Genomic DNA, 27,087 nt, shown 5'->3' with positions numbered 1-27,087 from the left:
AGGGGGGGAAGGCCCAGGTGGGGGAGGGGCTTCCGGAAGGGGCTTTCTCTGGGGGAAACCTCCCCCCACACACACACACACAGAGGGACCCCCAAGACCCCTTCCTGGCCGCTTAGCTGGTCCCCCCGCCTCTTGGGGGCAGATTTTTCCTCCACTCCCCGCATGGCTTTGTGAGACCAAACGGGGCCCTCGTGGCACGGAGGGGCCCTAAATCCCGGGCGTTGCGCCCCTTTTTGGGACAAGGCAGCAAAGACCTCGACTTACGACAGTTCCTCTAGCGACCGTCCGAAGTTACAACCACACTGAAAACAAGGGACCGTTTTTCACTCTGTTGCCGTCGTGGCATCCCTGTGATCATGTGATCAAAATTCAACCGCTTGGCAACTGACTCACTCAGTGGCAAAAATGATGGGCTCAATTGTGGTCATAAGTCGAGGACCACCAGTAACCCCTTTCCCCCCCCTCCGCCCCCAGGCTGGTGGGTGGGATGCGCGCCCCCGGATCTCTCCCCAAGAAGGCCTGACCGTCTTTTAAATAAAATAAAAACAGGAGCCCCATCAATTTCAGTGGCTTTAATCTTTTTAAAACGAATTCTTTAAAGCATCCAAAGCGAGAAGGAAAAGAACACGGAGAAGCGGCTGCCTAGAACTCCTCCTTGGGCTGGCTAATTTTCTTCCGTTTGGGGCTGAGGTCTTGGCTAGAAGAGAAATCCAGAGGATAAACCTGGAAGGGGGGAAAAAGCCAAAAAGAGATGCACCTCCTGCAGAATATAATTTTGTTTCCTCTTCCTCCTCGTTCTCTTTTCACTGATTGCAAATAAACTCTTTGGTCTTGGCTGAATTGCTGAGCGGAGCAGGTCCGCAGATGGTTTTTTTATTTATTTTTATTCATTTATTTATTATCCCACCTTTATTATTTTGATAAATAACTCAGGGCGGCAAACAAACCTAATACTCCTCTCTTGCTTTAAGGGAAAGTCTTGATGCTCCTGACAGACAAACCTTTGTCTCTGAGGTTTAATGAAGTGAAATCAAATATGAATTTTTAAACTCTGCTTCCCCTTTGCAGAGGACGGGGCGCCCAAGCAACAACCGGGGAAATGTTTGCCCATTTAATACACAATCACAACTGCAGTCGCAACTCCGCTTCCCTTTGGAGCTAATATATTCCAGCCAATATGTTCTATTACTTCTTTTTTGTGTGTGCCCTGGTTGCCATTAGACCTGAAAGCGCCACGAGCATTAACAGCCACTCATTTATACAAGGGAAGTGCCGGAACATGTAATTCTTTACTTAGGCTGGAGGTGATGAGAAAAGGCCTGTAAATTCTCAGGCACCACTGCAAAAAAGGGAGGGGAAAAAAGATGTATTTAGCTGCAATCCGGCCTGCCTTTCACATCATGCAAGCGCGGCTGAACTTTAGGGGACTTATTCTTCGGTAAACATGAAGAATGTGGCACAACGTCAATAAAAACATCGATGGAGATTAAATGGAGGGTTCGGCAGAAAAATGCAAGATTGGCCGTCTCCAGCAAACCTGTTTAAGATTTAGGGTATCGTTTCTGTGAATGGATGTGGATTTGATTGAGAATTAAGCCTCACTAATGTTGCAGGAAGTGCCTGGGAATATAAGTAATAAGGTGGATACCGCTATCCAAAATAGGTTGATCCTCCATCAGTGAGGGACTGAGAGAGGTGGGGAAATTTATTAGTACGCAAAATGCAGATCATTCTATTACAAAAACAAATAGTTGTAGAAGAGGGAATTGTCAGAGTATCAGTCCCAAACTTTACACGGCCAAAAAAGAGACACCAGGAGGCTCCTAAGAAGGCCTGGCTACCTTTTGTGTCACACCTGTTACATGCACAAATGTGTGGCTGTTCACCCCAGAACAATATTCCGAGATGGCTCCAGAGCTTCAAGCAGAAGCGGAGCTGTGCTCAGTTGCAAGACTTTAAGTTTGTCACATCTCTAGCTAGTTGGATTTGCTAGTTGAAATGCAGCTCCGATTTTGCTCGCTTATTTTGTAGAGTGCATTTCTGACTGCGGCTACAGTCCAAGGCATAGTTTACACGGGAGCAAGTGCGAGTAAAGAACTGCAAGGCAAATGTGCAGAGACGTTAAATGGATGGGCAGCAGTGAACCTCTATTGTCCCACGGGCCACCTCCCTTTCAAGAGGTCAAACTTTCTATTTATTCTGCTTGAAGAAAGGAGGGAGGTCTAAGTGCAGCACAGAAGCACTTACAGACTTATCCAGTTCTGAGCTCCTTCTCTTCTGGGCTTCGGCACCCTTGGATGGTCTCTGCTTTGTGTTTTCCACGGCACCCTTGACAGAGACAGAGGAACTGTTACTCTAGAAGAAAAGCCTGCAGACGGCTATTAAGACGCTCGCGAGGCATCTGCAGGCTGTTACTCTTCCTCAGCTCGTGCTAAAAAATTAATGAAGGGCTCTCTAAGAGTGGCGACAGTAAGGGCAAGCCGTAGCTTGGTCCTGATGACATGTGATTTACTTCCCCTGCTGTACATGCTAAAGGGCACTTCTTAAGTTGCTGATTCTGGCAGAATCTTTCCCACAATGCTTATAGGTGGACAATTTTATATCAATCAGGCATTTGGCTGGTGCAAAGAGGGTTGTTGTTGTTTTTTTAGTAGCACTTTGTATGATGGATGGGAGGATCTGCAAAGATTCAGACTGACCTAAAGGTTCTTTCTGGAACACTTTCTCCTGGAAACTGGGAATTCAGGGTGGGAGTTTTTATAAAGCCCACCCACCCACCCAAACCGGCTTTCACTCCAGTCATTTAATCTCTTAATCAGCACCGTTTTCTCTTCACCTTGTGGACAATCAAGAATGAGAGCTGGAAGCCTTCCTGGGACTGATTTGACTTCATGTTTTTTTATTAAACAGCTGGTGTGAAGACCAGAAGAGACATTCAGGGCTGCTACCTAGCTATGCTCAGATTTCCCGTCTTGGATCCTAGCTGTCCAAATTTAAAGTCAGTCTAAAAGTCTATGATTTAGCATGTGGTCTTAAGACATTCACAAGAAAAGATCGGTGGGAGGATAAAATAAGATCATTGGTTGCAAGAAAATTTGTAGTAGGAATTAATATTTTCATTAACAACAAACATAAATTTTAATTACTTTCCTGGTATCTCCATTTTGTTACTGTTCCTATAACAATGGAGGTACCAGGAAAGTAATTCAAATTTAGGAGAACAAATTAAGAACAGTTAGTACTAACAATTGATGCTGTCATGCCTGCATGTCTCTCAGTCTGATCTTTTAAAAGAATGGATGTTTAAAAATAAACTGCTTACTATGTTTTGCTGAAATTTTTTTCCGCTTCGGGTTCTGCTCTCGGTGACTTCAAGTTCTGATGTCTTGCTTATTAAATGATCCACCTAAAAAGGGTTAAACAACCAAATGGTTACTGGCTAGTAGCCAAGTTTAAGAGACCACATTTCTGCTTTTTTCAGGCTTAAGAGTTATGTACCACAATCTACTTAGGAACAGGCATGACAGATGTTTGGCTTTCTCTCACCTTTGCAATACAATCGTCAACTTCAAGTTGAGCCTTGAACTCTAAATACAGTTTTGTTCATAAGCTTCTGTTGGGCCATCTGACGTTTTGGGCTTTAAGAATCATTTGCCACGCAGCAAATGAAACAAAATTAAATTAATTGGGAGTTGAGAAGCTATCCCAACATGGCATGGTTGGGGAAATAAATTCATAATGGCACAGGCTGGAACTGGGGTAAGCAGCACGTTCCTGCACTCAAGTAGCTGAACCGGTTTTCTTCTTTTATCCCGTGGGGAGAACAGGGATGTTGGGAAAGAAAACGGAGCTTTGTACCTTAGAATTACGGATGGGGCAGCTCAGGTGTTCTGTGATTTTCTCTTCCTCTGTGCAAATTAGGCTTGGTTCTGTAAAGGATTATGCAATTCATCAGAAAACCAAATGAACGATAATTAAACTTTTGAACTGCCTTAATACATTTTCAAAATTAGGCAAAAGGAATCACACTGCTCTCTGTGCAGGAAGCAGGGCTGAAAGGCTGTGTTGGGAACAGTTGTTCCTCTCCCATTTCCCAAGAGTAGCAAAGTAGCTAAATATGACTCTATCCGCATTTGGTCCCAACTCAATTTGCAGCACCCAGGGTTTACATGCATGAGAAAGACAACTATATAAATTCAATAAAACAAACAAATTACAATGAAATGTAAGCAAAATGCTTTCCAGTCAGAAGGACTTTTCATGGGGGCAGAATTTAACCCATAAGATTTGTATCATCTTTCTGGAGGTGAAAAGAGGTCTTTGAGTATTTGTTTTGCAGTCATCTTTTTAAATCTCATGCTTATTTTTCAAAACATACACGATTCACATTAAAAGCATTGAGTTCACAACTTCATCTGATTCCCAGAAAAATCAAGGCAACTTAGATGAATGCCCTGTTATTTTGATATAGAAAAAAAATCCTATGGCATGTGTACCTTCAGGGTGTAGCATCCTGCTTGCATTCTTCTGCCCTCCTGTTTTATTTTCCGGCACAAAATCTTCCTGTGTAAAGTACACAAACAAGAATGTCTTCCAACAGAATTGTTTTGATTATTTTGAAGATGGGCAAATGCAAGTGATGTTATTGTGACCCACAGCATAACATAAAACAGATTCCTTCAAGCATACAAATAAATCCCAACACTCTTACATCCATTTTCTGATGCTGGTCTTCCTGAAGGTGCCAGCCCTGCAGGGAAGCAAGGCTGGCATCCTCCTTTAGGATGGCTTTGTCCACACGCTCCATGCGGTCCTTCTCAGTGGTCACTTTCACTTTCAGCATATGAAAAGGGGTAGGAACCTCCCCAACATTGAGGTACATCGGCTCCCCCTCAAAGGCCATCCCTTCACAGTCACCCTCTTTGAATCCAGGGGGCTGGTAGTCAGGCGGCGTAACTGGGGGGGAAAATAATCCACGTTCTGACATGAGACATGTTGATTAGTTTGACCTGTGTTCCTTATTAGATGGTATTAAGATTTTAAAGATACCTTCATCATAATAAAACAGCTTCATTGTCAGGCAGACGTTATCAGGCAATGGGCCCAAGTTTTGCATCAGGATATAAATCTTCCGGATGAGCAGGATACTTGCTTTCTTAGTATCAGCACATGTGATGCTTGATTGACTCTGCTGACTAAAAGCACAAAGTAGCCGGAGTTTTGTGTTACAAGGCCAAATAAGTTCATCACCTCCCCTAAAAAGGAGGATCCTGAAGCTTTAGCTTCTTTCCCAAATCTGTAAACTCAGCTCTATCCAAGTCATTCCTTTGCAGCCAGCTGTGTCTGCAGACAAGTGTTACCCCAAAGAGAGCATAGCAAGGGCAGCGCAACAGTTCTTGACCAGGAGGGTTAGGGAAATTAAACACAAACAGAGACGTTTGTAAAAGTGTGCAAGATATGGAGATGGTACATAGGGTTGTGTGGTGAACACAACCTGATTCAGCAGCACACACCGAAGGCAGAATGTTTTCACAGAATGCCACAAACTAATTTATGACAATTACTCCATAGATTGTGGTGTTGTTCTTTCCACTTGCTTAAGTAGCTTTAAAAGGGAATTAGTCAGATTCATCACGGAAAATAAATCTATCAGGCAGGACAAACCAGGAAGGCTGGACGAGACCTAAAAGGTCAAAGGGCACATGAGCATGAATACCAATTGTGGGGAGTAGGACGAGGGGGCGAGGCTGCCTCTGGAAATAAAATCCTGGGCTTCATTCATTCTTGCATGATGAGTTAGGGGTCTTCTTAATTCTAGAAGGGAAGACTATGTTTGAAATTTTTGTATTTCTGCAGAATTTCGGAGGTGGTCAAAGATGTTTTTTATAATATTTGTTGCAACAACCCTATTTAGACTTTGTAACAAGTTCATTCTTAATGAGCAATTGTTATGAAACAAATATACATTTTCCTTGTCAACAAGCACACCCGGATTAATGTTCAGGTTCCAAAATCAAAGCATATATTTCTCCACATTTTACTGGGACAAATAGCTAGAAAAATATTTTACTGGAGTTCTTTGATGATGAGAGAAAGATAAAGGCATACCTTCTGAAATCCATTGAAGGTCCTTTGTCTGTGTATTTGAACTTAAACTGGTAACATTCTGTAACCGTCTAATACAAAATGCAGCAGTTATTTATCTAGCACTCAGGGAGCGGAATGACAGGATCAAATCTATTTTGCAATGCCAAGAAACAAATTTCAAAGCCTCGTGCATAAGATAAATTTGGGAAACAGCATTTTACACACAAAAAATCAAACAGTAGGTGGTTTCTTAATGGTCCAACTAAAACTGTAAGGAGGTGGGGGGAACCAGTCTTCAGTATGTTTACAATAATATAATACAGAGGTAGGGTGACACCTAGTGGGTTATAGCTTTGTTATTTTCTATGTCAAGGAAAGTATTTTTTATAAGGAAAAAAACTATTTTGTTCCCCAAGAACAAAAGAGCTAACTCATTTCTTTCTAGCTCCAGTTCTGATGGTTCCTATTATCTTGATGTTAGATTGCATGCAAAGCTTTAAGTATCCACCTTTATCAAAATGTTCTTTGTAATAAATTCCTTTATAAGAATTTTAATAGAAGTTTTGATCCAAATCAAAGCATCCAATCACAAAGTTTGTAAGAAATTACATGGAAGACATACCTGGGGATCCTCCTGGTTGGTGTAGACCTGTATTCAGTGATAAACAACAAAATGAAAATCAAGCAAAGAGAAAGGAAACCTTTATTTCCATATATGGAATATATGTTTGCTAAACTTACTGCTAAGACGATTAATCTGAGCTGTTTAAAAGACAAGCAAGAAAGAAATTGATATTAGAAGGGTTTTCATATTTGTAAAACTGTGGCCCATTAGAGACAAAATGCCGACTTACATATTTTTTCTGCAGGGCATCGTAACATCCTAGCATCCTGCAAAAAATTAAGTAAGATTGAGGCTTTAAGCTTAGCTTTTGCATGCATGAACTGAAAATACACTTTAAGTGTATTAATGGAAACAAAAAACATGCAGTGGTGCCAGATTATGCAATTTTTTCCATATATATAGTATTCCATATAGTATTCATGACTGTTTACCAGTGGGTTTGGTTAAGAAAGCCAATTTATATACTTATGCATGAAGCATAACATTAATTTAATTGAAAACATGTTTCTTTTACAATACATCATCCCCGAGACTTATTTAATTTGTACACTGCCCAAATACCAGCGACTTTGCTGTCCAATACATTCATCTCCTTGGTTAAATAAGACGAATCAGGAAAACATGTAAATTTGCAAAAGCATCATTCATTTTCTGCTGGCCAACCCTGCCACAGGACACAAAGGTGCTGGAAACTGCAAATGGTATAAGACATACCATTTCACGAGCTGGCTGGACCCAGGGCATTTTTTATCCTCTTTTAGGATCTTCACGCAGAGATCTTGAAAGACACAAACCACCAGCATTAATTGCAATTAAACTTTTGACTGGCTGATCTAAAATATTTTATTTCTATGAAAACTGAATTGTAAGTCTCACTTGCCTCATTTGATGGCTGTCGGGGGGGGGGGAGAGGCCAATGACATCACCCTTGTGATGTCATTGTGCAGGGAAATGATGTCATCTGTATGACATCATGCATATCCAAAATCTCCCTGATTAGGAGATTCAAAGATCCAAATCTTTCCATGCAAAATATGCCAATAGCCCTACACCCCAAAGTCTTGAAAATGGAACTGTTTTTTTAATAATTGCTCCATAAGAAACAAAACCTCCCTTCCCTCCCACCCCCAGAAAGGTTTTGGTTATTTTAACTTCCTGTTGTTCGCCAGCCTAGCAAAAAAGTTCACACTAGTTACTTTAGACAATTTTAAAGTAACTTATATAATAATAATAATAATAATAATAATAATAATAATAATAATAATAATAATAACAACAACAACAACAACAATAACAACAACAACAACAGAGTTGGAAGGGACCTTGGAGGTCTTCTAGTCCAACCCCCTGCCCAGGCAGGACACTTTTTCACTTTCATATGCAATATTTTTTAAAAAACATTTCAATGTTATTACTTGAGCATGACTGATTCCTTTGCAAACCAACCTATCCCTTTATATCAGCTTGGCAACTTTAAGACCTGTGGACTTCAATTCCCAGAATTCCCCAGCCAGCCATGCCAGGGCTAGGGAATTCTGGGAGTTGAAGTCCAAAAGTCCACATGCATGGCTGGCTGGGGAATTCTGGGAATTGAAGTCCACAGGCCTTAAAGTTGCCAAACTTGGACACCACTACTTTATATATTTTCTTGCATGCATTTAAATGCATTTTTTTTTCTGAGAAAGGACTCTCCAAGGAGTGTGTGGGATGATCGATGGTGGAGACGGGCTTCTTCTCAAAGGTCCATCTTCTCTCTTGGAGCCTTCAAGTTTCTCCACATCCTTCCAAAACCCTTTTCCATCAGGATTTCTCCTTCTTTTTGCCCCAAATCCATAGAAAGGGCATTACCATCTAAATATCTTGTCCCATAGGCAGATTCGGGCAAAATGCCCCTGAGATAGGTGATGCAGGAGACGGAGATGGCCAGCAGCCGCTTCACCAAGATGAGGGATTGCTGTTCGGTTGCAATTTTGGTGGGGAATATGGCCGCAGTCTGGAAAAGAAAGAAATCCTTTATCTTGCGGGCCAAACGATCCTAGATTTCAATCCTGGATGGGATCTGTCTTCAGGCGCCTCAAGCCTACCAGAGAATTCCTTTGCTTCTGCAAAGTTGCCATGTCCTTTTCTAACGGGATATTGCAATCCTCTGTTAATAAAAATAAATAAAAGGATTGATTAGTCCTGGGTTGTTAAGGGGAAGAATAAGGGGAAATGGTCCAGCTAGGGGTGTGTTTATGGCTGCCTTCCCACAATGCCCTAAGCCAAGGATGTCCAATCTTGGTAACTTTAAGGCTTGTGGACTTCAACTCCCAGAATTCCCCAGCCAGCATGGGAATTCTGGGACTTGAAGTCCCCAGGTCTGAAAATTGCCATTTTGGAGACCTCTACCCTAAGCCATCATTCTAGTTGCCAAACCAGGATGGCTAAACAGGTTGGGGAAGGTGGCCTTCAGGAAGAACCAGTTTTGATGGGAGCAATTAAGTGTTCCTGGAATAGATGTGTCAAGATTTATTGTTGTGGAGATGCCACAGTTTCCCAAAGTATGGAGAATTGCACAGTCCACCATCTTTCCCCCCCCCCTCAGGACCTCAAAGTGGCTGCCATATTGGGAAAAGCCAGCTAGTGGAGGATGATAAGTCAATCTACCAGACCCTCCTAGCTATCCTCCATTTTTGCTGCCCTTCCATTCCTAAGATAAAGAGAAAGCTTGGCCCTCGAGGGGGAACCAAGGTTCGTCTTCGCCATCTTGTTCCACACAAAGGTTCAAGATGGCAATCAAGAGCCACTGGATGCAAAGGGAGCCAGAACCAGCCATTCTCCTCACAGCCAGCAATCATGGCCGATGCAGGGGAGGAGAAATTGGATTGCCTGGTAAAAGGGATCTGGAGCCCCCATGGCACAGACTAGAAACACTGCTGAGAGGAACTACAATACGTTAACACCTATTATTGTGCATTTTCTAAAAACAACAACCAAAAGGACATTGGGAAAGGGGAGAGAAGGCCCACCATGAGGGGAGAAAATGGCCGCCTTGGGCTGCTCTCTCCCTCAAACACGAGGCGCGTTTTCGCCTTTCCCGCCTTTTTTTCCTCAGGCAGCCCAACAGTTGCCCCCACCCCCACCCCCTGGCTTTCCCCGCCTTTTTTCAAAGCAGGCGTGGCTGCTGATTGGAGCCCTGCCCAATGACGTCATGCAGGATGACATCACGTGCCTATGACATCATTCACTCCCTCTTGGGGATTCTCTTCTAAATTGGAATCTCCTCATTTGTTATAAAAAATTATAGATAGATAGATAGATAGATAGATAGATAGATAGATAGATAGATAGATATAGATATATAGATATAGATATAGATATATAGAAATAGATATAGCCTCTGATGATGAGGTTTAAACATGTCTTTAAAATTTTTTATTATTATTTAAAGATTTAAAGATTTTGGCCACCCATCGCCAGCATTTATAATTAATACATGTGTTTATTTATTAGTTAAACTCATTCTGTTCATATACGTGACTTTTAATATGAAGGTTTAAGGGCAATTTTAAAAGCATCCTTAAAAACCAGAAGTCAACTTTGGCCAGCTGTCCCCTTCTAGATGGGTTGGGACTACAAACCCCATCTCCACCCCAAATCAGCATGTTCAATGGACAGAGAAGGATGGGTTATTGAAAGCCTGCCTTCTCCCAGGTCAAGGAAGGGAGGAGGGGGAAGAATCATGGTGCGACTACAATACCCATCATTCATGATGGGGGGGTGTAATAGTTAATGCGCCATCTTTTTCAGGGCTAGGGTAGAATGATGCTTTTTTCTAACCCTTGTATTCTCTATCCTTTTTTCTTCCTTTCTTTGGTCAAAGGGACAACATACCAACATTAAACCACCATTCAATCAACAAAGCACGGCAACTGGATTATCACATCATACTAAACCATGATTCTTGAACATGCATTGCCTTTAATAATCTTTAATAGAGGCCAAGGTTAAATACATTTGGAATTATGTTTCAACCAGGTTCAGAAAGGATCTAGCATATGTTGCAAGAAGAAAAAAATCTCCATTGCTGGAGGTTTTCAAAAGAAGATTGGACAACCATTTGTTCGGAATAGTATATGGTCTCCTGTCCTGGGCAGAAGGTTAGACTAAATGACCTCCAAGATCCCTTCCAGCCCTAAGACTGCTTGTTTCTAATGTCATATTCCATGCAATGGCTCCAAGCAGTGAAAATGTTCTTTTCTTCCTCATGTTAAATGAGTCCGAAGTTCAACTTGTATGCATTTGACTCTTTCCAGGTGAGAAACTGTCTTGCAAATAGCCGAACTTTAAAGAAGATTTTGCTTTACATTCATGAATGTAGATTCTGGACACTGTTTTTACTCCATCTCGTTTTCAGGTGGCCCGAAATGGAAATCCCTGACAATTACCCAGTGCTCTTTGCTTGTTCAAAGCAGATTGGCAGACATTACCTGATTAACCGATTAAGCCTGGCAGTGCCCCAGGGATCGTTAGCAAATTCCAAACTAAACCCAGATAAACCCTCATTTGGGCTGCTTGTCTCAGATCTACCAGGTGGAGCCAAATGGAAGATCTGGGTTTTGGCGATCAATCGCTCTTCCCAAATGCAACAGTTAGATTTTTATATATTTAAAGGCTAAGATTAGCTGCCTAATAGGGCTTCTCAAGCGAAGAAAATATCCACTGCAAACTGGAGATGCCATCTAAATTAATGGATACGAGCAGTAGCTGGCGATTCCGCAGCGATTCCCTTGATTTCTGGCAATTTTAATATAGCCTTCATGGCCAAAATTGATTCCCCAGCTGTTGGAATAAAAAGAGGAAAATAATGAACATATGCTTTAGGAAGGAGCTTTCTTAAGTAAGGAGTCTAAATGAGGATGCAGTGTTGTGGGTTGCGAATGCCACTGATATTTCTCAAATTATACAAGATTTCTTTGGTGTCTGAAAAATTAGATGCTTTGATTGACAAGGGACAAAACTAGTCAAAGATGCTGGTACAAAAGAGTGGTGGCCCCTTGCAAGCTGCATCCTCACAACATACTAAGAGAGAATATATCTAATAATTTGGGTCTCCTTTTTTTGCTTGAGAAGCCATGAATATGGCTTATAAATCAAGAGATTTGCAAAATTATCCATCACTTCAATCCATTTACAATTCATTTTTTCTTGCATAAAAATGGATCAGACATCATGCATAATTTCCCTCCTGTACCTTTGCAAACTGACAGAAGCTACTAATTCTTCAACTGTCCCTAAATTAAATCCTAGGCAGGATTTCTCCTTGTAAGAAAAGAATGCTGTGTTTATATTTAAGACCAAAGCATCTTAAAATAACTATGCCAGATTATTAATCCTGGTTTAGCCCCTGAAACTGCCCAAGGGCTGGCATACCTGTTCTTCACAAGCCAGTAATCCATGCCATTCTCCTTTCCGTATCCAACCACAAGGACGGCATGATTCAAATGCTGACTGGTGCATCTGGCATCATTATAAACTCCTATTTGGGAAAAAGTTGAAATCACTTGAAAATGTTTATTGGGAACCCAGGATCCCAAGCTCACAAAACCAAATCTTTTTCATTTAACAGATCAACATATATGCAGACACATTTCCTTCTGGGTCTCTGTGTGTGTGTGTATGTATGTGTGTGTGAATGTTAAGACCTCACCTTGCTTATACAGAAAGAATGTTGGCTGGTTTGCATTGATGGCCACTGACACTGGTCCAATCTTGGCTACAGCATCCTGAAGGTAAGTCTCATTACCAGAAGGAAGCAAGATATATTTAGAACAGGTAGCAGCTCGTGCAGCGGGATTATAATGACATAGCCCATCCTGTGGGAAACAGGAAAAAGTCCAAACTAGTTTTCCACCTGAGTAAACCCACAGATTTGTGCCCCGCTCAATCTCAGTGCTTTTCCCTCTGGCTTATTTCTTAAATAACCTTAAATAAATAATTTCTCTGGATTTTAAAACCCCAGCCTCCTTCATGTTGTAGGTGAGGCCAACACCTTTGGGAGGTGCTAAAATTTATGGCTTGGGACTCAGCCCAACCTCAATAAATGGATGTTGCATTGGGTGTCTTGAAAAAAACAAGGTTTTAATTAAAGTAAAATAAATGGGTCTGGACTCACGATAAGCATTTCTCCGCCTCAGTTTGGTCAGCAAAAGCATGATGAGGGATAAATGAAAAGCATGCAATTTTTATAGCAGTGATCAGGATTGAGAAAATATGTTAAAAGATCACTGCTTATAATTAATGGTTGATTCATTGCAATATAATTTAATTCCATGACATAGTCACCTCTTTCGTTGCTTCAAAAGGTGCAGGTGCCACCTTGATAATGCTCATTTGATGCAAATGAAACAAATATATATATCTTTTAAGTTGGAGCAGCCATTCATTCTGAATTATTCCTTTTCTTTTTCTTAAAGTGGGATAATTACACAGAAGCCCAAATGGATCTTACGGCACAATCCTATAAATTAAGTTTGGAACAAGTAGCAAGGGCTTATTTATGTTGCTGTGCGTAGGATTGCAACCTCCGTCGAGGAAGTCAGGTAAATGATTAAATGTGAAGGTTTAATTACAACATTCCCCATGCTTTGCAAACTATCATGAAAGAAGATCAAAGAGAGACAGAATTTAAACCAGGATTGTCCAACCTTGGTAACTTTAAGATCTGTGGACTTCAAGTTCAACTCCCTGAATTCTGGGAATTGAAGTCCACAAATCTTAAAATTTTTAAGATTGGACACCCCAATTCACAGCAAGTTTGCACACAATTTGTAAGCAATTTTCTGCAACAATAACCATACAAACCTTGGCCTTATATGGATAGGTAGCCTCGGAGTTGATTCCTTTATTATCTATGATATACTGGAAAGCAGCAGGCATGTAACCTCCATTACAGCCATGGTTCCCATAGAAATTGGAGCAATCAACAAGATTCTGTGAGCTAAGCGACACCAGTTTTCCAGTCTTGCGTTTTAATTGAGCTTCCAGGGCGCCAACCGCACTGAAGGCCCAGCAAGCGCCACATGAATACTGAAAGACAAAATGGTCAAAATCAGTTGCACAAAAATATCCTGAACAGACTGATTGATGTTTAAAAGTCCTTCTCACCTGGTCTTTAACATTTGTGACATATCCTTTGGCCTTCCAGTCTATGGAGTCAGGAATGCTGATGCCTACGATGGATTTATGCGATGTGGAATTTCGGTTCCACCAGGATGGGATCTTCAAGCCGGTCAGGAGCAATGACACTTCCTCATTGGTCTGTGGAAAGATCAGAAATACATGCATTAATTTAGCCAAAAGAAGAAATAACAGAATAGTAGAACAACAGAATAAATGAGTTGGAAGGAACCTTGGAGGTCTTCTAGTCCAACTCCCTGCTCCCTAAAAAAATTCAACCTGCTGTACTCTTTAATCTTCACCATCCACATTTTTTTCCCAAAGCGTGGCAGTACCGTTTAAATATCCATTAAATAAATCAACATAGCTAACCATATCTCCTAAGTTATTCATCCCAAGTTCATAAGAATGCAAGCCCAGCGAATATTCGAGATTGTGCAGCGCGATAAATTGTACGTTCTTTTCCCAAGTCATTCGACGCAGCTCTTCTTGATTCTGAGAATTAAAGCAGAAGTCACCATTAGCGGACGAGAAGACCTTGCTTATAAAAAAAAATATGTACTTCTTTTATTTTTAACTCCAGGAGCTACTGTGGAGCCCTCTTACCTTATTTTGGTACTCTTTACCGTATTTCTTTTTCCATAATTCCCAGTACTTGTTCAGCTTGGGGTCCCTGCGCCACTGGGGTGCAGACGCGACAATAACACAAAAGGCCATCAACCAAACGTGTCTCTCCATCCTGTTGAAATATAGGATTATGAACTAAGAGAACCACTCAAATTTGGAACGACAACATGAGCTTGAGAGAAGACTGCCTTGCATTTATGAATCGTAACAATGATCACTCTGGATTTCTTCAAGTCAGGGCACGCCAGAGAAACTATTGTTTAACTCTCTTTGCTCAATTACTAGCAAGTCAAGAAGGAAGCCCATTGATATAGTTGAAATGCTGACTATTTATGCTCCTGTAAGAACGTTTCTTCGCACAATGCAGCAAGGGTGTTCAGTCAGAAGTTTGTACAATTTTGAAGCCACAATACCTAATGTCCATTGTGATCAAATTACTGGAGACATTGTGCAATCTCCCTATCCCACTCCGATAAATCGACTCCTAAATGCACTTTACCAAATGCAGGATACTCTCAAAGGAATCTTGCTTCGCTTCTTTACAAAGAAATAGCGAAGTCCACTAGGCAACATATTGCCCCACTTTCAGTTACATTACTGAGTTTGCTCACAATGCAAGGAAGATAAAGCACTATTTCATTTATTTGTTAAGAACATTTATACGGCCTCCCAACTCACTCACAGGGACTCCAGGCAGCTTCCAAAATTAAAGCAAGCAGTAAGTTAAACACTCACTGGAAGTTGGAGAGGTTGTATCTCAAATAAATATTTTAATGATGTGAAAAGTTCCTTACCCATCACATTTCTGTCAAGTCTGGTATGAAATTGGAGGATATCATTTTGAATTAGGCTGCTTGGAAAACATGCAAAGAATCAAGGAGATAGATCTCCTTTGTATCTCCAATTTCTTAAACCAAACACACCTTTGCTAATGAAGACTCGGCTCATATTTAATTTTTGCTAAACAAATACACTCAAAACAGGAAGAAAGTAATTAGTCCGTCAAAGTGTCATGGCTGTAAGTTCCTGTCAGATCCAGGTTTGGTAGTAAATTCCTTGTTTCTTACTTGTTAGATACGAACCCCAATAAAAAGATACCCAGCATTATCCAGATTCAAAACTAAAAGTTAACATTCTTGCAAATCTCCTTTGACAAAAAAACTGATTTTCTCACCCTGCTCAAATAAAGTGTTGCATGGAAGAAGATGGCCTTCTACCTACCTGAACATCTTTCAGCTGGCAGACTTTTCCAAATTGTACTCATCCAATATCTGACCCCCCTCAGAGAATAATTTTCTCTTTTCTGCCAATTGTTTGCTAACTCCGTAGCCGAACACAGCCGCTCACCAAAGCAGCAGCCGCCCAATGCCGGTGCCAACAGGAGACAATCAATTTATTACCCTTGTCACGTGAGCCTGCCCCAAACAAGGAAATGGACTGTGATTTTCACTTTCAGCCAAACCAAAAATGATCTTCTCTGTTTTTCCTTGCTGGGTTTTACCAGGTTTTTTGCTCATCCTTTAAGGGGATGAAGGTTGGAAGAACGCCACATTGAGCCTGAGTTTTTGCCCAGAAAGACCAGGATGATGGGCTTGCATGGAGAGGGTTGATTTCCTGTTGAAAAGCTTGGCTGCTCGTGGGCAAACATGAACACACACAATGTTCCCCTCTCTGGGTCTCCTTATTGTCTGAGGAGTGTGACCTTGGTAAGATGTGTGGACTTTAACTTAGAATAGGCCCATCCCAGCTAGCCTTAAAGCTAGGGAACTGGAGGCTAAAACTTGCAGGAAGAAGGATTGCAGGAACTGAGTATGTCTAGTTTGATGAAAAGAAGAACTAAGGGTGACATGATAGCACTGTTCCAATATCTTGAGGGGCTGCTCCAAAGAAGAGGGGGTCAACCTATTCTCCAAAGCACCTGAAGGCAGAGCAAGAAGCAACAGATGGAAACTTATCAAGGAGAGAAGCAACCTAGAATTAAGGAGAAATTTCCTGGCAGTGAGAACAATTGATCACTTCTAGCTTGCTTCCAGAAGCTGTAAATGCTCCAGCACTGGAGGTTTTTAAGAAGACACTGGACAACCATTTGTCTGAACTGGCATAGGGTTTCCTTCTTGAGCAGGGGTTGGACTAGAAGACCTCTAAGCTCCCTTCCAAGTCAATTATTCTGGATATTCTTTTGATTACTTTCTGGACTCGGATCCCGTGTTTGTAAGTCATGGCTTACCTCTGGGTGTGTGCATGTGTGGGGTGAACCTAACCAATCATGATTTATTGGGTCAGCTGCCCTCAAGAGTTCATGGATAACTTGAGCCCATAGGCAACTGAGCCTTAGTTGCTGGGATGTGGACAGTGTAGCCCAGAGGCTTGAAGCCAACGGCTGTTGTGAGGTCTGGAGAACGGTTGGTCAAGCACCCCATGCTTTCAGCACAATTGAAACAGGAGCTACGAAGCTACAACTTTCGGCGCACTCTTGGCTAGCTTAGGCAAGGAGACCCCAGAGGTCACAGGCCTTTGTGCACAAGGGGCTGTGAGTGAAAATGCACAAACTTCCTTTTTCTCAAAGAGATGCAGCTGGCAACTACCAAAAGGAACAGAAAGGAGGAACAGAATTTGCAACCAGATCCTCCCTCCAGCTGCAAAACCCCAAACCAAGGGGAGGGGATCATGCTTTCCTCCGGAGAACAGCTTGTCAGGATGGGCAAATGCACCATTTAAGAATATCCTCCTTGAACCAGGTGTATTTATTAGTCATGTAGGGATTTGTAGGGGGGCCATGCGTAACCCAAAATATCTTATTTTAGTGAACCATCACACACAAATGCTCTTTTTTTTTAACACCTGGGTAGAGTTTCATTTTTCCTGGTCGGGGGTGGGGGGAGGAATTTGTTTATCCATTTCCTCATTTGGATGCTTGCAAGAATAATGCGCTTCTTCAGAGAAAAGCTTCCTGGTTTGTACAATTGGAGGCGGGTGTGTAATTTTTCCTTCTCCGGGTCACAACTTCCGAAGCCCGTTTGGGAAATAGGCTTTCTCTTTCCTTGCTAACAGGAGTGTGACCCCCCCCCCCACCCAACACTGGTTTTCTCTGCAGATACCCCAACCTCTAGCAGGGATCCAGGAATTCAGTGGCGTTCCGATACCCCAGTTCTGCACACGCACACACACCAATCCAGTTGCGCTAAGAGGCTGTCTCTGCCCAGTCAATCCAATTTGCAGCAGTAAATTTCTGCCAAGTGGTGAAGAAGTGAAGGAACACAATCTCGGCTTAAGGCAGGGCTGTTCAACTTTAAGACTTGTGGACTTCAACTCCCAGAATTCCCCATGTGGCTGGAGTTGAAGTCCATCAAACTCACTCCAGTGACTCTGGGTGGCTTACAAAAATGCTTATTTTTACTATTTTTTTTCATCAGTTCTTACTTCAGAAGCCAAGAAAATACTTCGAGACCAAAGTTTTCCATCTGGATTTTTCTATTTGAAAGTTATGCCTCCTAGGAAGACAGTTCTCCAGCTTTTGCAAAGGAAAAAAAATGCAGCAACAATTTATTTTTTTAAAAAAACTGGAAGATTAAATATTTTTAATGCACTCTCAGCACTGCTTATGAAACCAAATGGGTCCTTTATGTATCAGTGTCCCTCTCATCGGCTCGGGAATCCAGCCATCGGCCAAGGAAGGACCAGGGTCTGCCACCAGGTTTGGCCACCGTCGCTCACATCTTTGGGAAGCTGGCTAAGTTGGCAATTCCACAGGCGTTCTCCATATTCCTGGCCATGAGGATGTAGCCTTTGTCGCCCCACTCTTCCCCCCAACTGGGGATGGAAAGAAAAATAAAGGTTAGACTTTGAAATCGCTACCATTTGGTCATCCAGCTTTGTGATGGTAAGTGACATTTGGATTATGAAGTTTTTATTTGTGACCAGAGCTAGCTTTTCCAGTATATTTTTCTTCCTTAATTGGGGGAGATGATGATGATGATGATGATTACATATAACATAAGTTGCATTTATGGTTTTCTGATGGTTATCTATCCCAAAATACAGGGTTTGTTATACCAGAAGGTATTTATTGCATAAAATGGAGGGTAAATTGAGCAATACCTGTTTTTCACGATCCAGTGCTTGGTGCCTTTTTGACTCCCATAACCCACTGCCAGGACAGCGTGATTGATGTTACCAGCATTGCAGTTTTCATCGTAATACACCCCTGAGAAAATCAGAAAGAGAAGCCTTCAATTTTGGAGAAACCAACTTCCTTTTGACAGCCAGATCCTTGAGGTATGGGGAGATAATGCTTCTCTTGACGTCCCAGGATGAGTGAAAAGGTACATTTTTCTAACAGCAATGAATTAAAATCCACAGAAGGACAGGGAAGGTTTTGGGAGTCCAATTACAGAAAACACTCCGCTAATTCAAGAGAAGGAGACCCCAAGGTGACTTCCCGTGTCCCAGGTGGGCAGAATGGCTTCCCTATGTAACCCCAGTCTTGACAACTGACTTATTTCCCGACTCACCTCGGCTGTAGAACTGGAAGGAAGACAAGCTGGCATCGATGCCCACCGAAACGGGGCCGATCCGGGCTACGGCCCTTTTCAGAGCCCGCTCGTTGCCCTCCGGGATCTCTCGGAAACCACGGCATTTGGCAGCCTTACCGGTAGGATTATACATGCAATTTTCATCCTACGGAGAAGGAAAGAGGGTGGATTTCCACATCAGATCTTCTTTCCTTTATAACCAAATCCTTTCAAGGCCGAGTCCATCTCTTCAGGTCTCCTGCCATCAGCAGGTTCCCTCTCCCAATAAAACCATCTCCTCACCCTCCAAACTCTGTCCAGTTCCTCAACTCCTCCATTTAATTAAATTAATTGAGATGACCGTTGGCACGTGGACGGTCTCAATCAAAACACCCCCATTGTTTTTCCAATTTGCCACGGTAAGGCGCCACCGGCATTTTAATGGCTCTGTATTTTGTCCATTTCGGTGGCACAAAATTATTTAGGGTATTTTATCTGACCGTGAGTCAACTTGGGGAGTCTCCCCTATCCAGAGGCCATCTGAAAGGGGATGCTAGTTGAAATGGGAGGCAGGCCCCTACCTGGCCGATGTAGGGATAAGAGACGTCCGAATCGATTCCCCGGTTCTCCCTCACGTACTCAAAGGCGTTGGTCATGTAGCCCCCACCACAGCCGCTGTTGCTGGTGACACAGTCCACGAGATTTTGGGGGCTCAGATTAAGCACTTTGCCCGTCTTCTTCTTCAGCTGCCCCTCCAGAGCGCCCACCGAGCTGAACGCCCAGCAAGACCCACACTGGCCCTGCCAAGGGAGAAGAACGGCTGCCAAACAGGAGGAACGAACCCCAAATCTTGACACAGCTGTGTGTCTGCGTCCGTGTCTATCAGGTTTATTTTATTTTATTTTTTTCCACAAGCACCCCTGGATTACTGGTCTGCAGCCAAGCAAAAAGCAGGAACCTTTCTGAAAGGCTGGTGAAATGTTATTCTTTCAATGACTAGGAATAAATAATTTTAAATATCTCAGAATTGGCTCTTCCATCCCTCATCAGACACCCCTGGCTTCCTTTCGCTCTCTTGCCTAAGCTGCTTGCTCTATTAGAAGTTTTATTTTTTATTTTTTTATTTTATTTAATATTTTTATTCAACATTTTTAACCTTTTTTTTTTTTTGTTTGTTTGTTTACATTTATACCCCGCCCTTCTCCGAAGACTCAGGGCGGCTTACAATGTATAGGGCAATAGTCTCATTCTATTTGTATATATTTACAAAGTCAACTTATTGCCCCCCCAACAATCTGGGTCCTCATTTTACCTACCTTATAAAGGATGGAAGGCTGAGTCAACCTTGGGCCGGGCTCGAACCTGCAGTAATTGCAGGCTTTGTGTTCTTAATAACAGGCCTTACCAGGCAGAGCTAAACCGGCTAAAACCTTTAAAATCACAGTCACACTATTACAGCTTTCCATTATCGGAATTTTATTTTTTATTTTTATTTAACTTCAGTTCTACTTAATGTACTTAATGCTCCGATTCTGTCTGCCATTGGATCCTTTTCCTTCCTGTCATTCCTGATCGCCTATGAGGACCAGAGGAAGGTCTAATAGATCTCTCGGTTGCCAAAAGGGAATGAAATTCTGATTTTTAACGCCTTAGAAAGCCAACTTTGGGAAGCGCAGAGATGGAAGGTGCATGAATGAAGCTGCATCAGTGGACCAACCGAAAAGAGTGAAACACACAAGGGAATAATATCCTGACAGAGATGCAACAGGATCTCCATCGAACAATCATCAGCCCACGAAAAGGACCAGCCGGGCCCTTACCTGGTTTTTGACTGGGGTTACGTAGCCCTTTTTCCGGTAATCGACAGTATCTGGAACTTTTTTCTCCCAGTCAGGAATGTAAAGAGTCTCATTATTTTGGATACGAGACGGAGGGACTTTAAGCCCCATCATCTTCTGAACAACCTCCTCGCTGGTCTGAAGACGGGAAAAAGAGGAAAAGAAAGAAAGGGGAAGATGGCTAAGCAGAATATGGGATTCTGATCTCTGATAAAAATCCAGTTCATGATGGCTTTTACACCCGAGACCACAAAACGACCTTCTCCAAATTGTTCCCTAAGCCTCCATAGGTCCCATCATCCCCAGCCAACTGGAAGGCCTCCAGGCAGAGAAGACCACCAGACAAGACCACCCACATCTGAATTCCTAAAACCATGCCAAGGTCTAGAATTGTGGTTGTCTCTTCGATGGACTAGGGGTTGGACTAGAAGATCTCCAAGGACCCTTTCAACTCTATTGATGCATTTTCTGTGGTTGGAAGATTAGGGGGATGTCCCAAGGAGCACACTTTCTGAGAGAGAAAGAGAAAATGCAACCTAGGAGGCCAAAATGTATAAGAGAATATAATTACATGCACCAAGGCCAAATGGAAAATATAGTTTTAATGTGTCATGTGAGTCACAGCTTGGGCATCGATGCCAAATTAGCACAAATACGCGTTGGGGAAAAAAATACAGCATTTGCTTCAAAATTAGCTCAGGCATTGCAACCAGTAAATAGGGAAATTCTGTGGATTTTCCACGTCAATGAATTGCACAACAATTCTCACTTCGGGTTATTTGCCCAAAGACATTTTGGTACATTTGTTAACCTGGTTTCTTTAGCATAGAGAAGAAAACTGCAAAGAAAATTTGATTTTTCCAGCTAGCACAAAGGCGCAATTTTAAATCCGCAGCATCGTTATCATTGAGCAAACATCCCATTTTGATTATCGAACAGAGAAACCGTCGCATCTTACCATGTCCCCCAGGTGGTTCATGGCCAGCTCAAACGTGTGTCTTCCCAGGGAGAATTCCAAATTATGGGTATTGATGTATTTCAGGTTTTTCTCCCATATGATCCTTCGGGGAATTTCTTCCATCTGTTAAGATGCCCAAGCAAAAGTTAGATTCAAAGACTCAGCTGATATCCACGTGGCAAAATGTTTTTGTTTTGTTTTTCGGTCTGGATTCCTGAATGTTACATGGGGAGCATTTCTATGCCCCAAAGTTCTGGTTGCTTGTTTAAAAATGAGGATGAAATCCCTAAATTTTATTTCGCTTACTCAAGAATTTGTGCTACGGTTTTCAGAGGCAGAAATATAAGCCTGGGAACAGATTTGATCTATGGCACCCCTGGAGGTAGAATTGGGTAAGACTTTGCAGAAGAGTTTTCCTTCACCCGACAGGTCTATAAATCAGATTTCTTACTCACATGGGATCCCCTGAGATTTCAGACAGGATCTTTCCCAGCCCAGCAAGGGGGCATTAAAAGTTTTACCTGGATTGTTAGCCCGCAGTGCAGTTACTACTCCATTGCAGCCTTTAGCTTTAAAAGGAACTAAGAGTCTAGTCCTCATCATCTTGAATGATAAGATATTAGGCTCGCGTTACAAATTTAAATCTGCCTAGTGGGCTGTTTAGCTGATCTCTGAAGGCTGCCCTCAGCTGGCTTTTTTAGGCGGCACAAAGAAGCCGTTGGCACAGCAGGATTGTATTTGGCGCAAATGGATTTCACGCCCAGGTGAGAGTCGGGCAGCTTCCGGGCCCTTACCTTGCCATTATAATCCTTCCGGTGAATTTTCTTCCAAAGCTCCCACTGAGAGTCCAGCATTTTGTCCAGAGAAGATTCCATGGCTGCCACGTTTGCCACGGGCAACAGCGTGGCTAACAGGAGGACGAGTGACCACATTCTGGGGGGATCAAACAGGACAGACACACCATGGGAAAGCTCAGAGATTGTGCCAGAGGGTTTATTGGACAAGCCCCAAGGATTCGGTTCCCATTTGAAATCTCCTCCCACCCCTCACCAATCTTCGTTCCCCCTCCCCATCCTTTCTTCCAAAAGGAGACCCACAGCTGGTTCCTGTTAGAGATACTTCGCCATTTGCAGGAAAACAGACGTCCGTCTGCCCAGGAAGCCGAAGAGAAACTTAAAACCTCAAATTAGAAGCAAAAATGAAGCCTTCTTCTCCTAATTTATCTGGTGTACAAACAGGCGGCTTGTTTCCTGACTTAAGAATTAAATAGCTCCTCCCGCCTCACCCTTCCTTGGAGGGTGGAAAACTGTTTTCCAGTGTCACGTGAAAGTTGGTTGTTTTTTTCCTCCCCCCCTAAAAGCATGAAAACTCCAACGGTGGCAAAACAGGACGGCCTCTGGATGCAATCAGAGGTAAATGAGGAGTTGAGAAATTTTTGTTCAGGGGCATCACACAAAGGACGCAACCTTAGAGCCTTTGAACTTTTGATTTACGCCTCTTTTTCCGAGCATTTAAAAGTCCTGCAACTTTGGCAGCTGAAAGGCAGAGGCTGGTTTGGGGGGGTGGGAATCGGATAACTTTGTGCCTGAACCCGTGTCCCCAATGGACTTGAGGATCCAGTGAGGATTCCCATCAGGCTGAGACAGCGAGCACTGGATCCCTCTTCCCAGCTCCCTTGTGGAGGATCTGGCTTACTTAGGAAGGGCTGCAAGGAAGTTTGCTCACTCCCCCACCCTCGAGAAAAACCCCATACCTGGAATTCATGCTCTCTCTTTGGCTTACCTGTCCCAGAAATCACTGTTTCCTCAGCAGATAAGAGAGTCGAAGGCCAGCTCTTGTGCAAGAGAGGATCTCCCTGGGGCAGCCACTCAGAATAGGAAGAATCTCAGCTGCCTGGTTTGTTTTTATGGTGATACGGCTGGGGAGGAGTGGGGGGAGAGTCTAGCCGACAATGGAAAATCTGCAGCACTGATCTCATGCAACTTATGCTCCAATCGGCCGGGTGAGCAAGGCAGTGAGTGAGGCAGACATCCTGTGCGGGGAACCGGGAAGGGGCGGGGGGGGGAAAGAGGGGCTTTTGGGGAGGAGGGCTCAGCTGCCTCACATGATCCTCTGACTAAAATCACACCAGGGGATTTTGATGTGCAGAGAGGAACCACCAAACCTACCTCCCCCTGGAGAATTGGCCGGATGCTCCCCCATAAAAAGCAAGTTTGTGGGGCCCGTGGCCATTATAAAAAACATGGAAAGAAGCTTTTAACAAATAAAAGAATGAAGTCATTACAAAATTCCTTTTCCCAAGCTTGCAAGATCGTCTCGCAAAGTTGCAGAATTTTTGAAATCAGGTTCCGATTCTCAGCTTTTGTGGCTCAGCTAACCCCAAGCTAACAAATCCTGATTTAGGCACAATTTTTGAAGTAGCCTGGAGTGACGAGGAGGAGGAGAAGGAGCTGAGAAAGCGAGCCAATTCTCGCCCAAATTGGAAGGACTTTACTTTCATTTCTCTTCTAAAACTTGCAGTGCTTTTGAACATGTTTCCATATTCTGCAAAATACTTCAAGGCCGATCTCGTCTCAATAATTTCCTCCTTATAACATGGGAGGATCCAGTATTTCCTTCTCGATCTAAAAGTTGCCAGGAAAACACCTTTTCCCCTTCTGGTCCGTGCACCAATCTCCATCAGTTATGGTACCTTCTTCTGAATAAAAACCAAGACTTTCTTTTGCTTGGAATGCAGATTTTTATTAATGAAACCCAGAAATGGCTGGGTTTCCCCCGCCTCACATTGCCCAGGTTTTGAATCAGATTAATTTAACCATCTCAAGTTCCGAGAATTGGAAGGACAAGAGAGTTCCATTCAGTTTCGCTTGCAGAAATGTATATTTCTCATATTTTTCTCCGGGACTGGGAAGAAATTCCCAACCAAGGCAGAAGGGTATTCACAACTCCTGACAACATCCATCCTTGCGACCAAAAGCGATTTCATTTCTTGCCAAGTGGCAAAGAAAGCTGGTTGCGATTGGTTCCCTTGTGCCGTTTTAGAAACTCATGCGAGCGTGAATTGGCGGCATGACACGCCAGGTGCAGGACAAAATGCAGAAGCGATTCAGGGCTCGGCTTTAATTTGCCAACAGGATCTTGAAATAAACTTTGAAACCACAAGGCAGGTGCCAAGCATAGTTGTGTTACCAATTTAGGCATCATTGTCAGTGCTTTGACAGAAGGCATGATGTGGCTTGCTGGCTCTTTTCCTGCATGGCTGTTTTGTCTTACCTGTCTTGATCAGGATTTTGAGTCTAGATGTTAAGGAATGAAACAATGACATTCAAGAACATTAAAATCATGTTCTTGGCTTCTAACTGCCAAGTGATGATGGGAGACCTGATTAACAGTCCGGTTTGTGGATTTAAAAAAACGTTCAGCTCTTTCCTTCTGGATAACCGCAACTCTTGATTAAAAAGTCATTTTGTTCCAATCAAATCTCAGCAGGTTTTGTCCTAACTAAGCCTCATCACTCCCACAAGATCCAAGATGGAGACTTCTCATAGAAATCTGGAAAAGTTTTAGCCACTCTCGGACACTTCCAACGTATAAGAAGCTGTGTTAAATCTTTCGCCCGGAAAAGCAATTTGCACTCCTGTATGGAGCAACCTGAAGTGTGAAGGCACAGAAGACTTGTTGGCTTTCAAGGTGACCCAGGATCCTGAGCTGTTTTTCCTACCATGACTAAGGCAGCCGATAAATCTTTTAAAAAAGGAAAAAACCATGACGAGGAAGAAAAAAAAATTAAGTAAAAGCACGTGAGTGAGTCATGCGGTTCTGGGACGAAGACTTAGTTCACCCAAGCTATTCCCACAAAATTGCAATTGCTTCTTCTAAGGAGGCCTGTCTCCAACTAGATTTCTGAATCTGCATTCACAACCCCCATATGGAGAATTTAATCCTGAGCAGTTGATCACATGACTAATCCCCCCCACCCTCCTCGCAAACACACACATCTTTCTGGAAATGCAAACAGTGCAACTTTTCTGTAACTTGGTTCTTCTTTCCTGGCTGATGAAAAGTAAATTCCTTTTTTTGCAAACCGTGCAGTTAAAACTTTGTAGAGACTAAGAGCATCCATACATTTCAGAGTCTGCCAGCTTCCTGATGCCAAGACAGGCTTCCTACAAAGTGCCAGCTCCAAACTCCTGAAGTGTGGCAATGGCCCATCCGTTTGCCAGAGTCTTTCAAGCGGGAAGAGACAATGGCACAGGGTGGAGAAATTTACCTGTGGCAGGAGGGAGGAAAGCTCCTGCAGGCAGCACAGTCTATCTTTAAAATTATAAGTTGCCACAAAGCTGCAGCAAGTTACGTTTGGCTAGCTGGATGCAGGAGGAGGAACAGACAGCTGGAGATGATGTCCTCAGCTTGGAAAAATAAAAACTAGCCCTGCTAGGCTGGTCAAACCTTTCTATCCAGCAACACTCTACCATATTGTTAGGGACACGAGAGGAGCCAATTTAGCTCCCATGCTAACTGCCAATGGACGGAACTAGGACTAGGAACTTCCTTGTTCTCTTTTTTAATCCAGAGCCATGCTCATGCTGGAGAGGTCAGCTGCAGGATTACGGCCCTCGTCCACCCAGATTTCCTGAAAAGAGCCACCCAGTTCCTCCTTGTGTCCATTTCAAGAACGTGTTTGCTCCTTACTCTCTGGGTGTATGGGGGAAGTGGCGGGGAGGGAGAAATTGACAAGCTTTCCATGAAGGGAGGAGAAAAATATTCTTTTCTTTGGAATGAAAAAAGAAAATAAAATCTGCACGACAATGCCTGGAAAACCTGATTTAGGGACAATCTGTGCCCTTTACTTCCGACGGTGAAAGGAAGGACACAAGAGTTTGGCAATCTGCCGGCAGCCTGTGGAGCTGGCAGCAGATTCAGACAGTGAGGAAGTTGGGGAGGAACATGGGCCAGTCCTGGAGTCTGGGGAAGGCTCTGACGAGGGCTCTGCGTTGGAAGCAGAGAGGGGGCCAGGGCCATCTGGGAGTTATGTACTGCCTCCGGAGCCTCTAGAGTCAGACATCAGTGAGGCAGAGGAACAGGGAGAGCCTGTTCCCAGTGTGCGCATGCACAGAGCTGAGGCAAGAACAGTGAAGACAAAAGGGGTGACTTGGAAGTAAGGCTTGGAGATGATCGGCCCCTCCCATAAGACATAAAGGAGGAGCAAAGACATGGGAGCCTTTGCAGGAAACAACTTTGTTCGTTCTGGTTGGTTTGACTTCTGAAGCTCCGTTTTGACTC

General features: G+C 43.0%; 3 protein-coding genes across 6 annotated transcripts; all 3 read right to left on the bottom strand.

The window, feature by feature from the left end:
• Positions 1-576: 576 nt before the first annotated feature.
• On the bottom strand, positions 577-9,733 carry HORMAD1 (HORMA domain containing 1). Its single transcript, XM_058160242.1, has 12 exons — positions 8,797-9,733; positions 8,561-8,705; positions 7,427-7,490; positions 6,942-6,978; positions 6,710-6,736; positions 6,109-6,176; positions 5,050-5,195; positions 4,712-4,956; positions 4,497-4,563; positions 3,859-3,929; positions 3,323-3,406; positions 577-723 (listed from the first exon to the last, which is right to left on the bottom strand). Exons 1-12 carry the CDS (start codon positions 8,827-8,829, stop codon positions 643-645), a joined length of 1,068 nt encoding a protein of 355 aa, XP_058016225.1. The 5' UTR covers positions 8,830-9,733; the 3' UTR covers positions 577-642.
• Positions 9,734-10,256: 523 nt separating this feature from the next.
• Positions 10,257-16,017, bottom strand: LOC131186545 (cathepsin S-like). Of its 2 annotated transcripts, none has more exons than XM_058160247.1 (8): positions 15,719-16,017; positions 14,477-14,609; positions 14,243-14,365; positions 13,859-14,011; positions 13,556-13,780; positions 12,402-12,489; positions 12,125-12,230; positions 10,257-11,533 (listed from the first exon to the last, which is right to left on the bottom strand). In XM_058160247.1, exons 1-8 carry the CDS (start codon positions 15,724-15,726, stop codon positions 11,434-11,436), a joined length of 936 nt encoding a protein of 311 aa, XP_058016230.1. In that variant the 5' UTR covers positions 15,727-16,017; the 3' UTR covers positions 10,257-11,433. The 2 variants fall into 2 exon arrangements, with proteins under 2 accessions (XP_058016230.1, XP_058016229.1); XM_058160246.1 differs by having other exon boundaries at positions 10,266-11,533; positions 12,402-12,567; positions 15,719-16,009.
• Positions 16,018-17,950: 1,933 nt separating this feature from the next.
• CTSK (cathepsin K) lies at positions 17,951-23,771 on the bottom strand. Of its 3 annotated transcripts, none has more exons than XM_058160244.1 (8): positions 23,587-23,771; positions 22,599-22,737; positions 21,805-21,927; positions 20,829-20,984; positions 19,590-19,808; positions 19,009-19,174; positions 18,596-18,701; positions 17,951-18,307 (listed from the first exon to the last, which is right to left on the bottom strand). In XM_058160244.1, exons 2-8 carry the CDS (start codon positions 22,734-22,736, stop codon positions 18,208-18,210), a joined length of 1,008 nt encoding a protein of 335 aa, XP_058016227.1. In that variant the 5' UTR covers position 22,737; positions 23,587-23,771; the 3' UTR covers positions 17,951-18,207. The 3 variants fall into 3 exon arrangements, with proteins under 3 accessions (XP_058016227.1, XP_058016228.1, XP_058016226.1); XM_058160245.1 differs by lacking the exon at positions 23,587-23,771 and adding an exon at positions 22,902-23,051; XM_058160243.1 differs by lacking the exon at positions 23,587-23,771 and adding an exon at positions 22,924-22,946.
• Between the last annotated feature and the right edge of the window lie 3,316 nt (positions 23,772-27,087).

The sequence above is a fragment of the Ahaetulla prasina genome, chromosome 17 (genome assembly GCF_028640845.1).
Source record: "Ahaetulla prasina isolate Xishuangbanna chromosome 17, ASM2864084v1, whole genome shotgun sequence".
Taxonomy (NCBI): domain Eukaryota; kingdom Metazoa; phylum Chordata; class Lepidosauria; order Squamata; family Colubridae; genus Ahaetulla; species Ahaetulla prasina.
Note: the sequence above shows the minus strand (reverse complement) of the source record. Positions and strands in the feature narration are given on the sequence as shown.